The 19,564-nt window shown below is 41.6% G+C and overlaps 1 protein-coding gene across 1 annotated transcript in view; it reads right to left on the bottom strand.

Moving 5' to 3' along the window:
* LOC115156435 (transmembrane inner ear expressed protein-like) overlaps nucleotides 1-19,564 on the bottom strand; it is a 45,226-nt gene that overhangs the window by 24,547 nt on the left and 1,115 nt on the right. Inside the window, exons 2-3 of the mRNA XM_029703864.1 lie at nucleotides 10,971-11,088; nucleotides 2,371-2,520 (exon numbers count right to left, since the gene is read on the bottom strand). Of these exons, the coding sequence (XP_029559724.1) occupies nucleotides 2,371-2,520; nucleotides 10,971-11,088 (268 nt within the window). The remainder of the gene's footprint in view (nucleotides 1-2,370; nucleotides 2,521-10,970; nucleotides 11,089-19,564) is intronic.

The raw sequence follows: 19,564 nt of genomic DNA, 5'->3' as shown, positions 1-19,564 counted from the left end.
TCCACAGTTGGCTACCAGATACGGAACTTGCAGTTCTGTGTCCAATGTACAGTCAATGTGTGATCGACAAGGATGAGTATATCAACAAAGAGCAGATGAGGAAATAGTGAAAACTCATTTCAAGTACTTAACACCTAAAATTGGAACTCTTAAGCAGGCAATATTCTCAACAATCTCCAAGTCATTCTTTCTGGGAAGTACTGACGAACGCTGAGCTACTCAATGAACTATTCTATTCAGCTATTCATTCCTTTTTTGTGAATTACTGAATGCTGAGCTGCGTGCTCCAATATTCCCTCTAGTGGATTGCCCATTTTGTCAGAACATAAATAGGAATGTGGAGAGAGAGAAGTTGAGAAGAAATAGGAAACGGAGGGATGGATGTAATCCAGTCTCAGGCTGAGTGAGCGGGACCAGAAGGAGGAGAAGGAGGGAGGAAAGTCATCCAGTCTCCGGCTGAGTGAGGGGGACCAGAAGGAGGAGAAGGAGGGAGGAAAGTCATCCAGTCTCAGGCTGAGTGAGGGGGACCAGAAGGAGGAGAAGGAGGGAGGAAAGTCATCCAGTCTCAGGCTGAGTGAGGGGGACCAGAAGGAGGAGAAGGAGGGAGGAAAGTCATCCAGTCTCAGGCTGAGTGAGGGGGACCAGAAGGAGGAGAAGGAGGGAGGAAAGTCATCCAGTCTCAGGCTGAGTGAGGGGGACCAGAAGGAGGAGAAGGAGGGAGGAAAGTCATCCAGTCTCAGGCTGAGTGAGTGGGCCAGTGAGCTCCTCCTCCTCTCTCACCACTGGGAGCTGGCTGCTGCTGGCGCTGCGAGCCTCGACCTGCTCAGAGACCGTCGGGAGGGATGAAGTGTCCAGGAGCGCTGGAGGGACAGGATGAAGAGGCAGACATGGAGAAGGATGAGGGGGAGGAAGAGAGGGAGGATAGAGTGGAAGACGAGTGTGAGGATAGAGAGTAGGAAGAGGAGGACAGGGAGGATGAGGAGGAAAAGAGGGAGGATGAAGAGAAAGAGGATAGTGAAGAGGAAGAGAGAGAGGAACACAAGGAAGAGAAGAGGAAAGACAGGGTTTGGAGAGGAATGGTACAGGTAAAATGGAAGGGATAGTGTTGGAAGATGAAGGATTGAGGGAGGAAGAAGCCAAAGGGAAGGCATGAAAGTTAGAACAGCTGCAAAGGAGACAGACTCTGACATAGAAGAGGAAAAAGCTTTAATGTAAAGTCAATGAAACTTTGAATATCCTGTATTCATTAATCCAGAGTGTGTTTGTATCTCCAAGACTATATGTCTATGTTGACTCCATCTACATCTTCAGTCAGATAGGACAGGGAAAATATGGCACATTAAACAAATTCAAAACACCATTTGTATCCAGAGAGATTCAGACAGAGGTGTGTGATTTTGTGCTGCTTGTTATCCGTCGGAAATGAGAGAAAACATATCGGAGCTTCGAATGATTGGAAGTGATGACCATTAGCATAATATGATGAAATCTGAGAGAAACATCAAGTGAATTAATACAAAAGCTGTCAGGGGCCCAGTCTCGTTAGTGTGCCAAGTCAAACAGCTATGATTCTCCTACTGTATAAACAGGCCTAGCAGGTGGTATTTCATTAATAGCATCCAGAACTCGCTCAGCAGTTGCCTGTCAGAGTAGTTCTTAGAGTAGTGTAAGTAAATAAAGTTAAATTAATAAAGTACAGTTGCCTGTCAGAGTAGTTCTTAGAGTAGTGTAAGTAAATAAAGTTAAATTAATAAAGTACAGTTGCCTGTCAGAGTAGTTCTTAGAGTAGTGTAAGTAAATAAAGTTAAATTAATAAAGTACAGTTGCCTGTCAGAGTAGTTCTTAGAGTAGTGTAAGTAAATAAAGTTAAATTAATAAAGTACAGTTGCCTGTCAGAGTAGTTCTTAGAGTAGTGTAAGTAAATAAAGTTAAATTAATAAAGTACAGTTGCCTGTCAGAGTAGTTCTTAGAGTAGTGTAAGTAAATAAAGTTAAATTAATAAAGTACAGTTGCCTGTCAGAGTAGTTCTTAGAGTAGTGTAAGTAAATAAAGGACGCACACCTCGCACTTAATTTTCTCCTTGCTGTGGATTTATTTCACCAAGGAGAGATGAGTGTGACTTTTTTTCCATTTGTAAAGTTATAATGTAGTTCAAAGAGAGTAGGGACATTTGTCACAGGGAGAAAGGATGACCTAAAATGTACACCGCACCTGCCTCCTAGGGACTTTGTCATAGAGAGTAGTAGGGATGTCCTAAAATGTACACCACAACTAACTCCTTGGGACTTTTGTCATGGGCAGAAGGTATTTTCTATAATGTGCACCATAGTATTCTTGAGGAGATTCTGAGAGGAGCTTTAGCCTACTTACCTCCTGGGATCTCTGTGAGCTCGTTGAGAGGAGGCACTGTCTCCAGTGTGTTGGCGTAGTCCTTAGCTGCTACTCTCTGAGCATGTCGCGCCTCAATCTCCTTCTTCGTCCTGGGGATACGGCATTTGAAGATGCAGCATAGGGTGATGACTTACAAATGGAGAAAGAGGGAGACAAAGTGAGAAAGATAAAATATAATAGTATTTCCTATGTGGAATGTTATGTGTTTCTGATGTACATCTGAAGACGTTTTGAATTAGACACTACTCAACTGTGTCACATTACAGCTATTATATAACTGTATAAGTGACACTTCATTATCCGCTGTTATCAGACTATTTTCCTTTTTGTTGATTTGGGCTCTGTCATGACATGGTAAACTGTTACTGTATAGATGTCTAATGGATTATCACTAAACTAGAAAGCCATCTTTGTCTTGTGAAGTGTAATTGCTGTCCTCCACCCCTTATTGAACCATGCATCATGTGGTTTAATAAAAAATCCCAAACAGACGATGCCATTACCATTTGGAACCCTTCCTCATAATAACCATCATGACAATTCAGCGCATATAATATTACAGGACCATGATATTTATTTTACCTTTATTTTAGCAGAGTCCCATTGAGACCAACGTCTCTTTAGCCAAGTAAAACTCAACTCCACACATTGTCCCGTGTAATTGAGTACTGTTCTTTGGGTGCTGAAATCCACAGTATTTATAAATTATAATGTTTTACTTTTACCCTTTTTCTCCCCAATTTCATGGAATCCAATTGGTAGTTACAGTCTTGTCTCATCGTTGCAACTCCCATACGGACTCAGGAGAGGCGAAGGTCGAGAGCCGTGCATCCTCCGAAACACAAACCAACCAAGCTGCACTGCTTCTTCACACAATGCCCACTTAACCCGGAAGCCAGCCGCACCAACGTGTCGGAGGAAACAGCGTACACCTGGCGACCGTGTCAATGTGTACTGAGCCCGGCCCGCCACAGGAGTCGCTAGTGCACGATGTGACAAGAACATCCCTGCCAGCCAAACCCTCCCCTAACCCGGACGACTCTGGGCCAATTTTGCGCCGCTCCATGGGTCTCCCGGTTGCAGGCCAGCTGCGACAGAGTCTGGACTCGAACCCAGAATCTCTAGTGGCACACACCACTGCGTCACTCGGGAGGCCTGAAATCCATTGTTTTTTATACAAACTTCTATGTGATGTAGGAGCTCCAGTCCGCCCACACTAGTTGCTGCTCAACTCTGTTGATGTGAAATACATCATGGAGTTCAGTTTAACTTGGCTAAGGTCTAAAGCCCTGCATCTCACAATTAAACAACAAATTACACATTCGCCTCTCCATGCATCATGCAATATATCTGTTCAGTATGCAAACTAGTTGGACCATAAAGCCAAATACTTTGCCTATCATAAGCATTCAACCCCCTTGGATTTCATCACATTTTGTGTTACAAAGATTTAAATGTCATTTTTGGACAATGATCTACACGAAATATTCTGTAATGTCAAAGTGGAAGAAAAATTCTAACATTTCTCTTAGATTAATGAAAAATAAAACACTAATTAATTAGATAACTATTCACCCCCCTGATTCAATATATGTTCAAAACACATTTGGCAGCTAACTGCTTCTGTGAGTTGTGCAATATTTGCCCATTATTCTTGAAAAAAATCTTCAAGTTTGGTCAAGGTTTTGGGGATCAAGGCTAGACAGCAATTTTTAAGTCTTTCCATAGATTTTCAAGCAGATTTAAAACTGTAACTTCAAATCAAATGAAATGCTTTGTAACAACAGGTGAAGATGAAAGTGAAATGCTGACTTACGGGTCCTTTTCCAACAATGCAAAGTTAAAGATGAAATATATAAACTACCGGTCAAAAGTTTTTTGTTTGTTGTTTCATCTGTTCAAACAATAGTACACAAGTATAAACACCATGGGACCACGCAGCCATCATAACGCTCAGGAAGGAGACATGTTCTGTCTCCTACAGATGAATGTACTTTGGTGCGAAAAGTGAAAATCAATCCCAGAACAATAGCAAAGGACCTTGTGAAGATGCTGGAGGAAACAGGTACAAAAGTATCTATATCCACAGTAAAACGAGTCCTATATCGACTTAACCTGAAATGCCGCTCAGCAAGGAAGAAGGCACTGCTCCAAAACCGCCATAAAAAAAAGCCAGACTACGGTTTGCAACTGCACATGGGGACTAAGGTTGTACTTTTTGGAGAACTGTCCTCTGGTCTGATGAAACGAAAATAGAACTGTTTGGCCATAATGACCATCGTTATGTTTGAAGGAACAAGGGGGACGCTTGCAAGCTGAAGAACACCATCCCAACCATGGGAAGCTTGTGGAAGGCTACCCAAAATGTTTGACCCAAGTTAAACAATTTAAAGGCAATGCTACCAAATACTAATTGAGTGTATGTAAACTTCTGACCCACTGGGAATGTGATGAAAGAAATAAAAGCTGAAATAAATCATTCTCTCTACTGTTATTCTGACATTTTACATTCTTAAAATAAAGGGGTGATCCTAACTGACCTAAGACAGGGAATTTTTACTAGGATTAAGTGTCAGGAATTGTGAGAAACTGAGTTTAAATGTATTTGGCTAAGGTGTATGTAAACTTCCAACTTCAACTGTATATATATATACACAGAGTGACACGAGAAATAAATACACTGAATAATGAATAAAAATAACGAGTAAAAATGGCAGGGAGTACCAGTACCGAGTCGATGTGTAGTGGTACGAGGTAATTGAGGTAGCTATGTACAGGTAGCGGTAAAGTGACTAGGCAACAGGATAGATAATAAACAGTAGCAGCAACGTATGTGGTGAGTGTGAAAGTATGTCTGTGTGTGTGAGTGTGTGTGTGTGGTGTCAGTATGCTTGTCTGTGCGTGTTATGTGTGTGTTTGGGCGTATGTGTGTGTTAGGTTGTCGATGTAAGTATGTGTGAGCGTGTGGGTAGAGTCCAGTGTGTGTGCATAGTCAGTGCAGGAGAGAGAGTGAAAAGAATGTATGTGTTCGGGTGTGTATGTGTTTGTTGGGGTGTCAGTGTAAGTATTTGTGAGTGTGTTTTGCTAGAGTCCAGTGTGTGTGCATAGAGTCAGTGTAGGAGAGTTAATGCAAAAATGGTCAATGCAGTTAATCCGGCTAGCCATTTGATTAGCTATTTAGCAATCTTGTTTAGCAGTCTTATGAATTGGGAGTAGAAGCTATTGAGGATCCCGTTGGTTCTAGACTTGGTGCACGATCAGCTCCTTTGTCTTGCTGACTTAGCCAAGCAGGAACATTCACTGTCTTCTTGGTAAGCAACTCCAGTGTAGATGTGGCCTTGTGTTGTACAGTAGGTTATTGTCCTGCTTAAAGGTGAAATTCCTCTCACAGTGTCTGGTGTAAAGCAGACTGAAGCAGATTCTCCTCTAGGATTTTGCCGACGCTTAGCTCCCTCCCATTTATTTTTATCCTGAAATACTCCCCAGTCGTTGCCGATGTCAAGCAAACACATACAATGATGCAGCCACCACCATGCTTGAAAATAAGGTGGCAGTTACTCAGTGATGTATTCTGTTGGATTTGCACCAAACATAATGCTTTGCATTTAGGCCAATAAGTACATTCCTTTCCCGTGTTTTTTTGCATCAATACTTTGGTCTCTTGTTGCATACAGGATGCATGTTTTAGAATATTTGTGTTCTGTATAATTTCTTTCACTCTGTCATTTAGGAGTCACTACAATGTTTTTTTTTATCCATCCTCGGTTTTCTCCCATCACAGCCATTGAACTCTGTATCTGCTTTAAAATCACCAATGGCCTCATAGTGACATCCCTGAGAAGTTTCCATCCTGTCCTACAGCTCAGTTCAGAAGGAGGACTGTATCTTTGATGTGTCTGGGTAGTTTAATATATCATCCACAGCATAATTATTAACTTCAGGTTTCAAAGTTTCAAGTTCTAAGTTTATTTGTCACGTGCACAGGATACAACAGCTGTAAAACAGTACAGTGAAATTCTTACCTTAAGAGCTCTTTCCCAACAATGTATTGATAGTAATAATAATATATACTGAGTGTACAAAACATTAAGAACACCTTCCTAATATTGAGTTGCTCCCCCTTTTGCCCTCTGAACAGCCTCAATTCGTAGGGGCATGGACTCTACAAGGTGTTGAAAGCGATCTACAGGGATGCTCGCCCATGTTGCAATTCTTCACACAAACCGGTGTGCCTGGCACCTACTACAATATTTCATTAAAAGGCACTTCAAGCTTTTGTCTTGCCCATTCACCCTCTGAATGGTACACGTGCGCAATGTCTTAGTTGTCTCAAGGCTTAAAAATCCTTCTTTAACCTGTCTCAGACGCCCAACAAGTCCTCAACTGGCAACTTCATTAAATAGTACCCACAAAACACCAGTCTCAATGTCAACAGTGAAGAAGCGACTCCGGGATGCTGGCCTTCTAGGCAGAGTTGCAAAGAAAAGGCCATATCTCAGACTGGTCAATAAAAATAAAAGATTAAGATGAGCAAAAAAACAGACACTGGACAGCGGAACTCTGCCTAGAAGGCCAGCATTCCGGAGTCGCCTCTTCACTGTTGACATTGAGACTGATGTTTTGCGGGTACTATTTAATGAAGCTGCCAGTTGAGGACTTGTGAGGCGTCTGTTTCTCAAACTAGACACTCTAATGTACTTGTCCTCTTGCTCAGTTGTGCACCGGGGCCTCCCACTCCTCTTTCTATTCTGGTTAGAGCCAGTTTGCGCTGTTCTGTGAAGGGAGTAGTACACAGCGTTGTACGAGATCTTCAGTTTCTTGGCAATTTCTCGCATGGAAAAGCTTTCATTTTTCAGATCAAGAATAGACTGACGAGTTTCAGAAGAAAGTTTTTTGTTTCTGGCCATTTTGAGCTTGTAATCGAACCCACAAATGCTGATGCTCCAGATACTCAACTAGTCTAAAGAAGGCCAGTGTTATTGCTTCTTTAAACAGGACAACAGTTTTCAGCTGTGCTAACATAATTGCAAAAGGGTTTTCTAATGATCAATTAGCCTTTTGAAATGATAAACTTGGATTAGCTAACACAACGTGCCATTGGAACACAGGAGTGATGGTTGCTGATAATGGGTCTCTGTACGCCTATGTAGATATTCCATAAAGAAAATCTGCCATTTCCAGCTACAATAGTCATATACAACATTAACAATGTCTACACTGTATTTCTGATCAAATTGATGTTATTTTAATGGCCCAAAAATGTGCTTTTCTTTCAAAACAACGACATTTATAAGTGACCCCAAACTTTTGAATGATAGTGTATATATTTTTTTAAATACACAAAAGTGGGGCTTCCCGAGTGCCGCAGCGGTCTAAGGAACTGCATCACAGTGCTTGAGGTGTCACTACAGACCTGGGTTTGATCCCAAGCTGTGTCACAACCGGCCATGACTGGGAGTCCCACAGGGCGGCGCACAATTGGCCCAGCGTCGTCCAGGTTAGGGGAGGGTTTGGCCGAGGCTTTACTTGGCTCTTCGCGCTCTAGCGACTCCTTGTGGCAGGCTGGGCGCCTGCAGGCTGACAACGGTCATCAGTTGAGTGGTGTTTCCCTTCAACACGTTGGTGCAGTTGGCTTCCGGGTTAAGCGGGCGGGTGTTAAGAAGCGTGGTTTGGCGGGTCATGTTTCGGAGCACACATGACTCGACCTTCGCCTATCCCTAGCCCGTTGGGGAGTTGCAGCGATGAGACAAGATTGTAATTGGATCGCAGTTGGATATAATGAAATTGGGGTCAAAAAATTATAAATTAAATAAAAAAATAAGAAACAAACACAAGTGTGACAGTGAAGGTGTTTGTGTCAGAGTGGGTAGAGACCTGTCGATGGGCATAGAGCTGGTGTGGATAGTCTGTGGGAGATAGAGAGCAGTAGCTGTTAGCCATTTAACAGTCTTATTGCCAGGGGATAGAAGCTGTTTAGGAGTATGTTGCTCTGAGCATTGATGCTATGGAGTATGGAGAACAGTCAATGTTTTGGGTGGCTGGAGTGTTTGGCAATTCTTTGAGCCTTTCTCAGACACTGTCTGGCATGTACGTACTGGATGGCTTGAGAATCACCCCCAGTGATGTGCTGGGCCGTCCGCATCACCCTCTGTAGGGCCTTCCTGTTGAGGGCGGTGCAGTTGCCATACCAGATGGTAATACAACCAGTCAGGATGCTCTTTTTGGTGCAGCTGTAAAACTTCCTGAGGATCTTTGGGGCCATGCCAAATAGTTGCAGCCTCCTGAGGGAGAAGAGGCTTGGTGTTGTTTTTTGTTGAAGCGTGCATAAAACGCATTGAGTTCATCTGGTAGAGAGACATTGTTGGGAAGATCACGGCTAGGTCTTCCTTTGTAATCCGTAATGGACTGTAGCCCTTGCCACATGCGTCAGGTGTTGGAGCCGGTGTAATCGGATTCCACCTTGTTCCTATATTGTCCTTCTGCCTGTTTGATGGCTCTGCAGAGGACTTCTTGTACGCGTTTATGTCCTCAGTCATAGCCTCTGGGTTGGCTGCGATAGCCCTGTGTGCAGTAGTTCTGTCCTTAAACGTATTGCATGCCTCTGTGTTAATCCAGGGCTTTTGATTGTGGAGCAGTGAACCTTTACTGTGAGGACAACATTGGCGATACATTTCCTGATGAAGCTGGAGGTGGTTAGCTCGTCGATGCTCTCTACGGAGCGCCTCACGGGTACTTCCTGTTTGAGCTTTTGTTTGTAAACAGGAAGCAGGAGTATATTCAATGTGTTATTTGTTATTGTTACCCATCTTTTAACTTTCAATGCCTTTCTTCATGTGGCTTTCAACAAGTTGTTCGTATGGGGGACAGAGGAAAGAGTAGTCCTTAGAAAATCATTCAATCCCTATCATTTAATTTTTCAATCCCACTTTGTAATGCAACAAAATGTGAAAAGGGGTGTGGATACTTATGATACCCACTGTAGCTGAGCTGTGGCATTGTGCCTTAATTGACTGACTGACTGACTAACTGACTGACTGACTGACTGACTGACTGACTAACTGACTGACTGACTGACTAAATGACTGACTAAATGACTGACTAACTGACTGACTGACTGACTAAATAACTGACTAATTGACTACCTGATTGACTAACTGACTGACTGACTAAATGACTGACTGACTGACTAAATAACTGACTAATTGACTACCTGATTGATTAATTGACTGACTGGCTAACTGACTGACTAACTAACTAACTGACTGACTGACTGACTGACTGACTGACTGACTGACTGACTGACTGACTGACTGACTAACTGACTGACTGACTGACTGACTAGTTGACTGACTGGCTGACTGACTAATCGACTGACTGACTGACTTACTGACTAACTGACTGGCTGACTGACTGATTAAACGACTGACTAACTAACTGACTAATTGACTGACTGACTGACTGACTAAGTGACTGACTGACTGACTGACTGACTAACTGACTGAATGATTGACTGACTGACTAATTCACTGACTGACTGACTGACTGATGACTAACTAACTGCAGACTGACTAACTGACTGACTGACTGATTAACTGACTAACTGATTGACTGACTAACTGACTGACTGACTAATTGACTGTCTGGCTGACTGACTAACCGACTGACTGACTAACTGACTGACTAATTGACTGGCTGACTGACTGACTGACTGACATTGACTAACTGACGGACTAACTGGCTGACTGACTAACTAATTGACTAACTGATGGACTAACTAACTGGCTGACTAACTAACTAACTGACTGACTGACTAAATGATTGACTGACGGACTAACTGACTAACTTGCTGACTGACTAACTATCTAACTGACTGACTGACTGACTGACTAACTAACTGCAGACTGACTGACTGACTGACCAACCAACTGACTGACTAATTGACTGACTAACTGATTAACTGACTGACTGATTAACTGACTAATTGACTATCTGACTAACTGACTGACATTGACTAACTGGTGGACGAACTGGCTGACTAACTAACTAACTGACTAACTAACTGATGGACTAACTGGCTGACTAACTAACTAACTAACTGACTAACTAACTGATGGACTAACTAACTGGCTGACTAACTAACTGACTGAATGACTAAATTACTGACTGACTGACTGACTGACTGACTGACTGACTTACTAACTGACTGAATGACTAAATTACTGACTGACTGACTGACTGACTGACTGAACTGACTGACTGACTGACTGACTTACTTACTAACTAACTGACGGGCTAACTAATGGACTAACAAACTGGCTGACTGACTAACAGGCTGACTGACTAACTAGCTAACTGACTGACTGACTGACTGACTGACTACTGATTGACTAACTAACTAACTGACTAACTGACTGATGTATAATACATTTTATTAATGTGATTTATGTAAATAGAATTGGAAGGGAGAATTGATGTGAGATTGATAGATACTTAAGTGAATATGTGTGAATATTCTCATCTCATAAATCATCTTGAATGAGTCTGGCACACGATTATGACAGGTCTGGAGAAATACTTACTGACTGCTAGAATAAACATAGAGAAGATGCCAATAACCTGCCATAACCGCAGTCCCCAGAACACGACTGTTTCTGAAGTGACTGGGTCTGGCTTCTTTGGGGGATCTGTCGGTAAAAGCTGAGGAAAAAGAGTCAAAATTTGCATTAGTTACTTATTGTGTAATCTAGACAGGTACTCTTCAAATCACTATGCAGTTTGAGGATCTTCATATAAATGAGTCTAATGCAAATTGAAAAAATACCGCAATGGAAGCAAATATCAATCTGATTGAGAGAATGATAGTTTTCGCTTCCTTTTAGTTTCTGAAGAGACATGGTGGAAAGACAACTGGAGGAAATACAGAATTGGAAAAAACAACCCACTGGGCACACACTGGTTGAATTTTCTATGAAATGATGTTGAACCAACATGGAATAGACATTGAATTGACGTCTGTGCCCAGTGGGAAGTTTATGTCACTGTGTGTTTAGGGAGAAAACAACAGGGAAGATAGGCTTGGAATAAAACCCTGAAAAAGAGGATTTAGTAGATCATGCAGAATGTGGAACATGCCAGTCTGGTGTGACCCCTCATGACCCCTTCATATTCCGAATATCTCAATCAACCTTAGGCCACTTGTGAGAGCTACCAGCACATGCCTAAAAAAATCTAATCTGCCTCACAAATAGAGAACAATGGGTTGAATCCCAACCACCTTCACAGAAATAGAATGATGACTATCTGAATAAGAACAATTGAGAAAAAAACAAGAGCATTGAACAACAAGCAACAAAATAGACAAAGAGCAACATTATGTTTGTCGTGTCATACCCAATCACTTTGAACACTAGAATGTGTATTAAGTCATTTTTTCCCCACCAATTTGTTATGTTATGTTGACTTAACCCAACTTTTGCTGAAAACTCAAGTTGGAAATAAGGCCCTGGAAAGCTACCGAATGCTGAGAAATACTGTAAGAACACAATGAAAACCAAATAATTGCCTCACTGAGTGAATGGCACTGATGGAGGAGAATGAATCACACATCTTGGCACAAAGAGTGAATGGAAGAACATTAAGCACTCTCCCCCTAATTAGAGGGATCCAAACACTGTTTGTTTGGTGGAGAGGAAAAGGGCACTTTTAAACTGAACATGCTCCTTCTTTAGTGTGACAACAATCTTAAGATATTGTTTTTGAGATATTGATATGATATGATTGGAAGCATGTTTTTTGCTGACTAAAAAGAGTCTCTAAAGTGTTGAAGGTTATAGTGTTAGTCTGAGTATTCGCATTTCAGATAGCATTTCACTTGTTTTTATTTCAGATAGGTCTTGAGAAAATGAGAAAATTCAGCGCTAGCTCATCTTTCCCTTGATCCTGACTCATTTCCCAGTACCTTCTGCTGAAAAACATCCCCACATCATGATGCTGCCACCAGCATACTTAACTGTAGGGATTGTGCCAGGTTTCCTCCAGACGTGACACATGGCATTCAGGCCAAAGAGTTCATTCTTGGTTTCATCAGACTAGAGAATCTTATTTCTCATGGCTTCCATCTGGGCACTCTACCATAAAGGCCTGATTGGTGGAGTGCTGCAGAGATGGTTGTCCTTATGGAAGGTTCTCCCATCTCCACAGAGGAACTCTGAAGCTTTATCAGAGTGACTATCGGGTTCTTGGTCACCTCACTGACCAAGGCCCTTCTCCCCCGATTGCTCAGTTTGGCCGGGCAGCCAGCTCAAGGAAGAGTCTTGTGGTTCCAAACTTCTTCCATTTAAGAATAATGGAGGCCACTGTGTTCTTGGGGACCTTCAATGCTGCAGAAATGTTTTGGTACCCTTCCCCAGATCTATGCCTCGTCACAATCCTGTCTCGGAGCTCTACGGACAATTCCTTCGACCTCATGGCTTGGTTTTTGCTCTGACATGCACTGTCAAATGTGGGACCTTATATAGACAGGTGTGTGCCTTTCCAAATCATGTTCATGTTTTTTTTTACACATTTGCAAAAATTTCTAAAAACCTGTTTTTGCTTTGTCAATATTGGGTATTGTTTCTAGATTGATGAGGAAAATGTTTTATTTAATCCATTTTAAAATAACGGTGTAATGTAGCAAAATGTGGAAAAAGGGAAGGAGTCTGAAGACTTTCTGAATGCACTATATATAAACCCTGGATTGCTGACGCTATGTATTATGTATGCATGCTGTTGAGAGGCTTTGAAGCCACCAGTCGGCCATATTGGCACTCCCCAGTAGGAGCAGTCCTCCATAGGAATGAATGGAATTCTACAGTATTTCAATTAATTCTTTCAAGGACAAAATGACATGTTTTTAAGTGTTTTTTTTGTTGTAGTGGGGACAGTAGCGTTAGTAATCAAAAAGAATATACGTACTTTAAGGAGAAAAAAATATTTGTGCATTTTTTTATGTTTATCTCACATTATGCCATTTAAAAGTATGCATTAAGTTGTCTGTAATGGAATAAATGTGGCAAAAACGAATGCAGACATTAATAAATGCATTTCTATTTTTTCCAAAATAATTTTTTACAATGGTGTGATCAGTGCCATGATTGAGTCACGGTGGTTTCAACACAGCGCCCCCTATCAGTCAACTAGTGTGTATACAAATCATTGGTTTAATCTAGCCCCATAGTTCATGTCTACTGATAAATACATGATGGGTCAGAACACAGACACTTATTATGTTTTCTGCCATTGTAAATAATCTAATCTCACACTGAAATGGGAAGACGGTTTATAGAACAATACATCTGGGAAAAAGCCAAAACACTTACTTCAGATGACTGTCAAGCAAATGGGATTTTCATGTGAAAAATTACATTGTTTTTATTTAATTCAGAGTGCAATATTAGAAACATTCATAAGAGCACCTCCTCCCAGATGCCCATCTCACTGAGGCTAGGAAACACTGTCATCACCGATAAATCCACGATAATCGAGAATTTCAATAAGTATTTCTCTACGGCTGGCCATGCTTTCTTCCTGGCTACCATACCCCGGCCAACAGCTCCGCACCCCCCGCAGCTACTTGCCCAAGCCGTCCCAGGTTCTCCTTCACCCAAATCCAGATAGCAGATGTTCTGAAAGAGCTGCAAAATCTGGACCCGTACAATTCAGCTGGGCTAGACAATCTGGACCCTCTCTTTCTAAAATTATCCACCGCCATTGTTGCAACCCCTATTACCAGTCTGTTCAACCTCTATTTTGTATTGTCCGAGATCCCTAAAGATAGGAAAGCTTCCGCGGTGATCCCCCTCTTCAAAGGGGGTGACACTCTAGATCCAAACTGTTATAGACCTATATCCATCCTGCCCTGCCTTTCTAAAGTCTTCGAAACACATCACTGACCATTTCGAATCCCACCGTACCTTCTCCGCTATGCAATCCGGTTTCTGAGCTGGTCACGGGTGCACCTCAGCCACACTCAAGGTCCTAAACGATATCTTAGCCGCCATCGATAAGAAACAGTACTGTGCAGCCGTATTCATTGACCTGGCCAAGGCTTTCGACTCTGTCAATCACCACATCCTCATCGGCAGACTCAACAGCCTTGGTTTCTCAAATGATTGCCTCGACTGGTTCACCGACTACTTCTCCAACAGAGTTCAGTGTGTCAAATCTAAGGGCCTGTTGTCCGGGCCTCTGGCAGTCTCTATGGGGGTGCCACAGGGTTCAATTCTTGGGCTGACTCTCTTCTCTATATATATCAATGATGTCGCTCTTGCTGCGGGTGATTCTCTGATCCACCTCTATGCAGACGACACCATTCTATGTACTTCTGGCCCTTCATTGGACACTGTGTTAACAACCCTCCAGACGAGCTTCAATGCCATACAACTCGCCTTCCGTGGCCTCCAACTGCTCTTAAATACAAGTAAAACTAAATGCATGCTCTTCAACCAATCGCTGCCTGCACCTGCCCGCCCGTCCAACATCACTACTCTGGATGGTTCTGACTTAGAATATGTGTACAGCTACAAATACCTAGGTGTCTGGTTAGACTGTAAACTCTCCTTCCAGACTCACATAAAACATCTCCAAACCAAAGTTACATCTAGAATTGGCATCCTATTTCACAACAAAGCATTCTTCACTCATGCTGCCAAACATACCATTGTTAAACTAACCATCTTACCGATCCTCGACTTTGGCGATGTCATTTACAAAATAGCCTCCAACACCCTACTCAACAAATTGGATGCAGTCTATCACAGTGCCATCTGTTTTGTCACCAAAGCCCCATATACTACCCACCACTGCGACCTGTACGCTCTCGTTGGCTGGCCCTCGCTTCACACTCGTCGCAAACCCACTGGCTCCAGGTCATCTATAAGACCCTGTTAGGTAAAGTCCCGCCTTATCTCTGCTCGCTAGTCACCATAGCTGCACCCACCCATAGAACGCAATCACTTGTCACCCCCAAAGCCAATTCCTACTTTGACCGCCTCTCTTTCCACTTCTCTGCTGCCAATGACTGGAATGAACTACAAAAATCTCTGAAACGGGAAACACTTATCTCCCTCACTAGCTTTAAGCACCAATTGTCAGAGCAGCTCACAGATCACTGCACCTGTACATAGCCCATCTATAAATAGCCCAAACAACTACCCCTTCCCCTACTGTATTTATTTATTTTGCTCCTTTGCACCCCAGTATTTCGACTTTGCACACTCATCTACTGTCAAATCTACCATTCCAGTGTTTTAATTGCTGTATAGTATTTACTTCGCTACCATGGCCTATTTATTGCCTTTACCTCCCTTATCTCACCTCATTTGCTCACATTGTATATAGACTCATTTTTCTACTGTATTATTGACTGTCTGTTTTTTTTACTCCATGTGTAACTCTGTGTTGTTATATGTGTTGAACTGCTTTGCTTTATCTTGGCCAGGTCGCAGTTGTAAATGAGAACTGTTCTCAACTTGCCTACCCGGTTAAATAAAGGTGAAATAAAATAAAAAACAAAAATAAATAAATAAAATATTCCATGAGTAACTCTGTGTTGTTGTTTGTGTCGCACTGCTTTGCTTTATCTTGGCCAGGTCGCAGTTGTAAATGAGAACTTGTTCTCAACTGGCCTACTTGGTTAAATAAAGGTGAAATAAAAAAATTTAAATAATGGAAGAATAATATCCTTTCAGCAAAAAACTTTTTTTTGATTCAACTTGACAGGGAGGTAGTGAAGTATCTGTGCTTTTCCAATAATGACCATAATGGAATATTACAGACGTGCATTTGACCAACGGTGCAAATTTCAGTGGTGGCTGGTGGCACTTTAAATGGGGAGGACAGGCTCATGTTAATGGCTGGAACAGAATGAATGGAATGGTCTCAAACACATCAAACACCTAGTTTTCATGGGGTTGATACCATTCAATTCATTCACTCTATTCCATTAATTATTCCCTCACCAGCCTCCTTTGGGTGAAATGTAATATAACAGTCAATAAACAAGATGGGAACAATGTACAACTATGACATTATCAAAACATGGATTATTGTACATCTTGAAGCCATTGTTATTTATGTAGATGTGTTCTTTAGTATTTGGTGGATTGACCAACAAATAAAATCATATGTAGGAAATGACTCTGGGCCAAACTCTTCTAGACAGCATACATGCTGAAAGACCATTGCCTTGAGGTACTGTATATTTTGTAAGAGAATTGTAATTCTTTGAATTGTTATGTTGTAATTTTTCTCAGTATTTTTCACAACTTCCACCGAAGTCGGTCCCTTTCCTTGTTCGGGCGGCATTCGGCGGTCGAAGTCACCGGTCTTCTAGCCATCACCTTTCATTTTCCATTTGTTTTGTCTTGTTTTCCCGCACACCTGCTTCACATTCCTTCATCAGACTAAATGTATATTACCCTCTGTTTCCCCCATGTCTGTGTGTGGAATTGTTCTTTATGTAGGGTGTTACGCTACAGGCTGGCTTGCGCTAGGTTTGTTTCAAACCTAGGTTTGTTTGTTTTGTTTAATCCGGTTCATGTTACCGTGGTTGTGCTTTGTGCTGCCTCGCCTGTGCCTTTGGGCCAGGGTGTATATTAAAGTTCTCCTGTTATCGCCCATCTCTGCTCTCCTGCGCCTGACTTCCCGGCAACCAGTCACTCACCCCGTTACAGTATTATTGCCATGTTGTCTCTCATCTCGAAATGACACCCAATTCCCCATAATACAGTGCACTACCTTTGACCAAAGCCCATCTATTCCCTACATAGTGTATTACTTTTGACCAGGGCCCTAGGGCTCTGTACAGGGAATAGGGTACCATTTCACACTCAGCCAGGGTCTTACAGGGCTGAGTGTTTGGCCTCAGTTGGGAGCTGCGTGTTAGAGCTGATTGGCTTTGGTGAGTCAGCATGTTAACAAGATGTCATGGGCCTAACCTTGTCTGACTTCTCAGCCAATCTCCAAATATCAGCAGTGTACCGTATGAGTATGTGTTCTATCTGCCAAGGCCATCAGCCTGTTGCCAAACCAAAAACTAATAATGGATTTTTGATGAAAATTGTTTGTAGCCTGACATGACTTTACTCCAGAGTGTAATGCCACTTTAGGGGGGGAAACAGATTGTAACTCTGCTGCCCTTAATTCAAAGTAGTGAATTCATAGTATTTCAACATGATTATGTAATGCTAAAATGTCTTTCTCGCTATCCTATTTGATGTGGTGGGATTAGTAGATGAGCCAGATAACTTTGGTAAACATATTGAGACAACTCAGATCCAGTGGGAGAGTTGACTCTGGCTGCAGCTTGCAGTTGCTGTGGTTGTTGAATTTTTGATGTCAAACCTGATTCATGAAAGGCTTAGTTGAGATAATTCTGACTTTATGCCATAATATGAACACACTCTTAACATATTTAGAACCATACAGGGTTCTTTGGCTAGTCCCCATTTGGGAAACCTCTTTGGTGCTGGGTAGAAACCTTTGCAGAGGGTTCTAACCAGAACCCTCTATGTAGGGTCTTTCAAAGAATCCCCAGTATCCTCTATGAAGGGTTCTACTGAGAACCCTTTTATCTTAGCAGGATTCTTCCTAGAACCCTCTGTGAATGGTTCCACCAGCCTTATTAGCCTTAAAAATGTAATTAGTTATAACAATATATTACAAACTGTACATCATAAGGCCTTTCTTTGAGGGCCTAGTTATACCCTAACACAGTGGCTGTGGGTTCTCTATGGTGTATAGGTCAGAGCGTGACTCGGGGGTGTTCTAGTCATTATATTTCTATGTTGGTGTTTTAGTATGGTTCCCAATTAGAGGCAGCTGTTTATCATTGTCTCTGATTGGGGATCATACTTAAGTTGTCATTTGTTCCCACCTGCTTTATGTGATATTGTTTTGTATGAGTGCATTCAGCACCACGTAGTTCACATTCATTGTATGTTTTTTGTTTAAGTTTTCACTGCAAATAAAGATGTGGAACTCAACACACGCTGCGCCTTGGTCCATCCATTATCACGACCGTGACAGTGGTGTTAGGAATCTCCTGGTTTACAGGCCACATCAGGCCTACAAGTCACATTATACTGGCTTATAAAGTGATGTGTAATTTCTATTAGAATCCAGCCAGAGTTAGGATATCCAACAAGTGGAAATGTTAATCACCCGCAAACTGCATTCAGAATGACTGCCAGGGTAGGGAAGGTTGAATACTGAGACTACCTCAATCATCTAAACTGGAACAACCATCTCAGTAACTGGTGCAATAAATCCAATTACTAACAGATGAAATTATACAATTCATCAATCAACCAATCAATGTACTGTACATGCAAAAACACAGATACAGGTATTACAGTAAACAAACAATTCTGAAAATCTCCCTGCAATAGAGCATGCTGGGAAATATTATATATGGTTCTATGTATAACCCTTCATGCCTTCTAAATCATTCTTCTCTTCTAAAGAATCATCAAAGAACCCTTTCTTCCAAAAATAGTTATTATGATGTTAAAGGTTTTAGGTAGAACCCTTTACCTTACAAAAAACCCTTGTCTTCCAAAAAGGGTTCTTCTGATCAAAACAGTTCTTGGTAGAATAACCCTATCCCTCCGCAAAGAACCCTTTTGTGTACATGAGAGAATATTCAAACTGAACCGGATGTCATTCTTCAAGCGAGTATACATCACATGGGTATTGTAATTCAAATCATTTGGGAGAGGTGTCATGTGCATGCTGGTTCTCTTTCTTTGTTATAATCTAAATGATAATAATTTTCCTCTAAGATGTACCATTATTTAGCTCCCTCTCTGAACATAATGAAATCTACCTCCTAAGTGAATGAAAATACAAAACATTAAGAACAAAACATTGAATCAACATGGAAAACTAATTGGATTTGAAAAAAGTTATCAATTTTTAATCTAAATCCAATGACATGGTGACATTTTTTGTTGGTTTCACAGTGAATTCACGTTAGTTGACAACTTTACCAAATGTAAATCAAAACTAGATGCTGAAATGACATCTGTGCACACTGGGTTATGATTGACCTTGTTCACCAAATTCCAATTTCATTACAATCAATAATATATTTTTAAAAATGGCTCATTATATTTATTCATGAATCCATTAA

The sequence above is a fragment of the Salmo trutta genome, chromosome 21, assembly GCF_901001165.1.
Source record: "Salmo trutta chromosome 21, fSalTru1.1, whole genome shotgun sequence".
Classification (NCBI taxonomy): domain Eukaryota; kingdom Metazoa; phylum Chordata; class Actinopteri; order Salmoniformes; family Salmonidae; genus Salmo; species Salmo trutta.
Note: the sequence above shows the minus strand (reverse complement) of the source record. Positions and strands in the feature narration are given on the sequence as shown.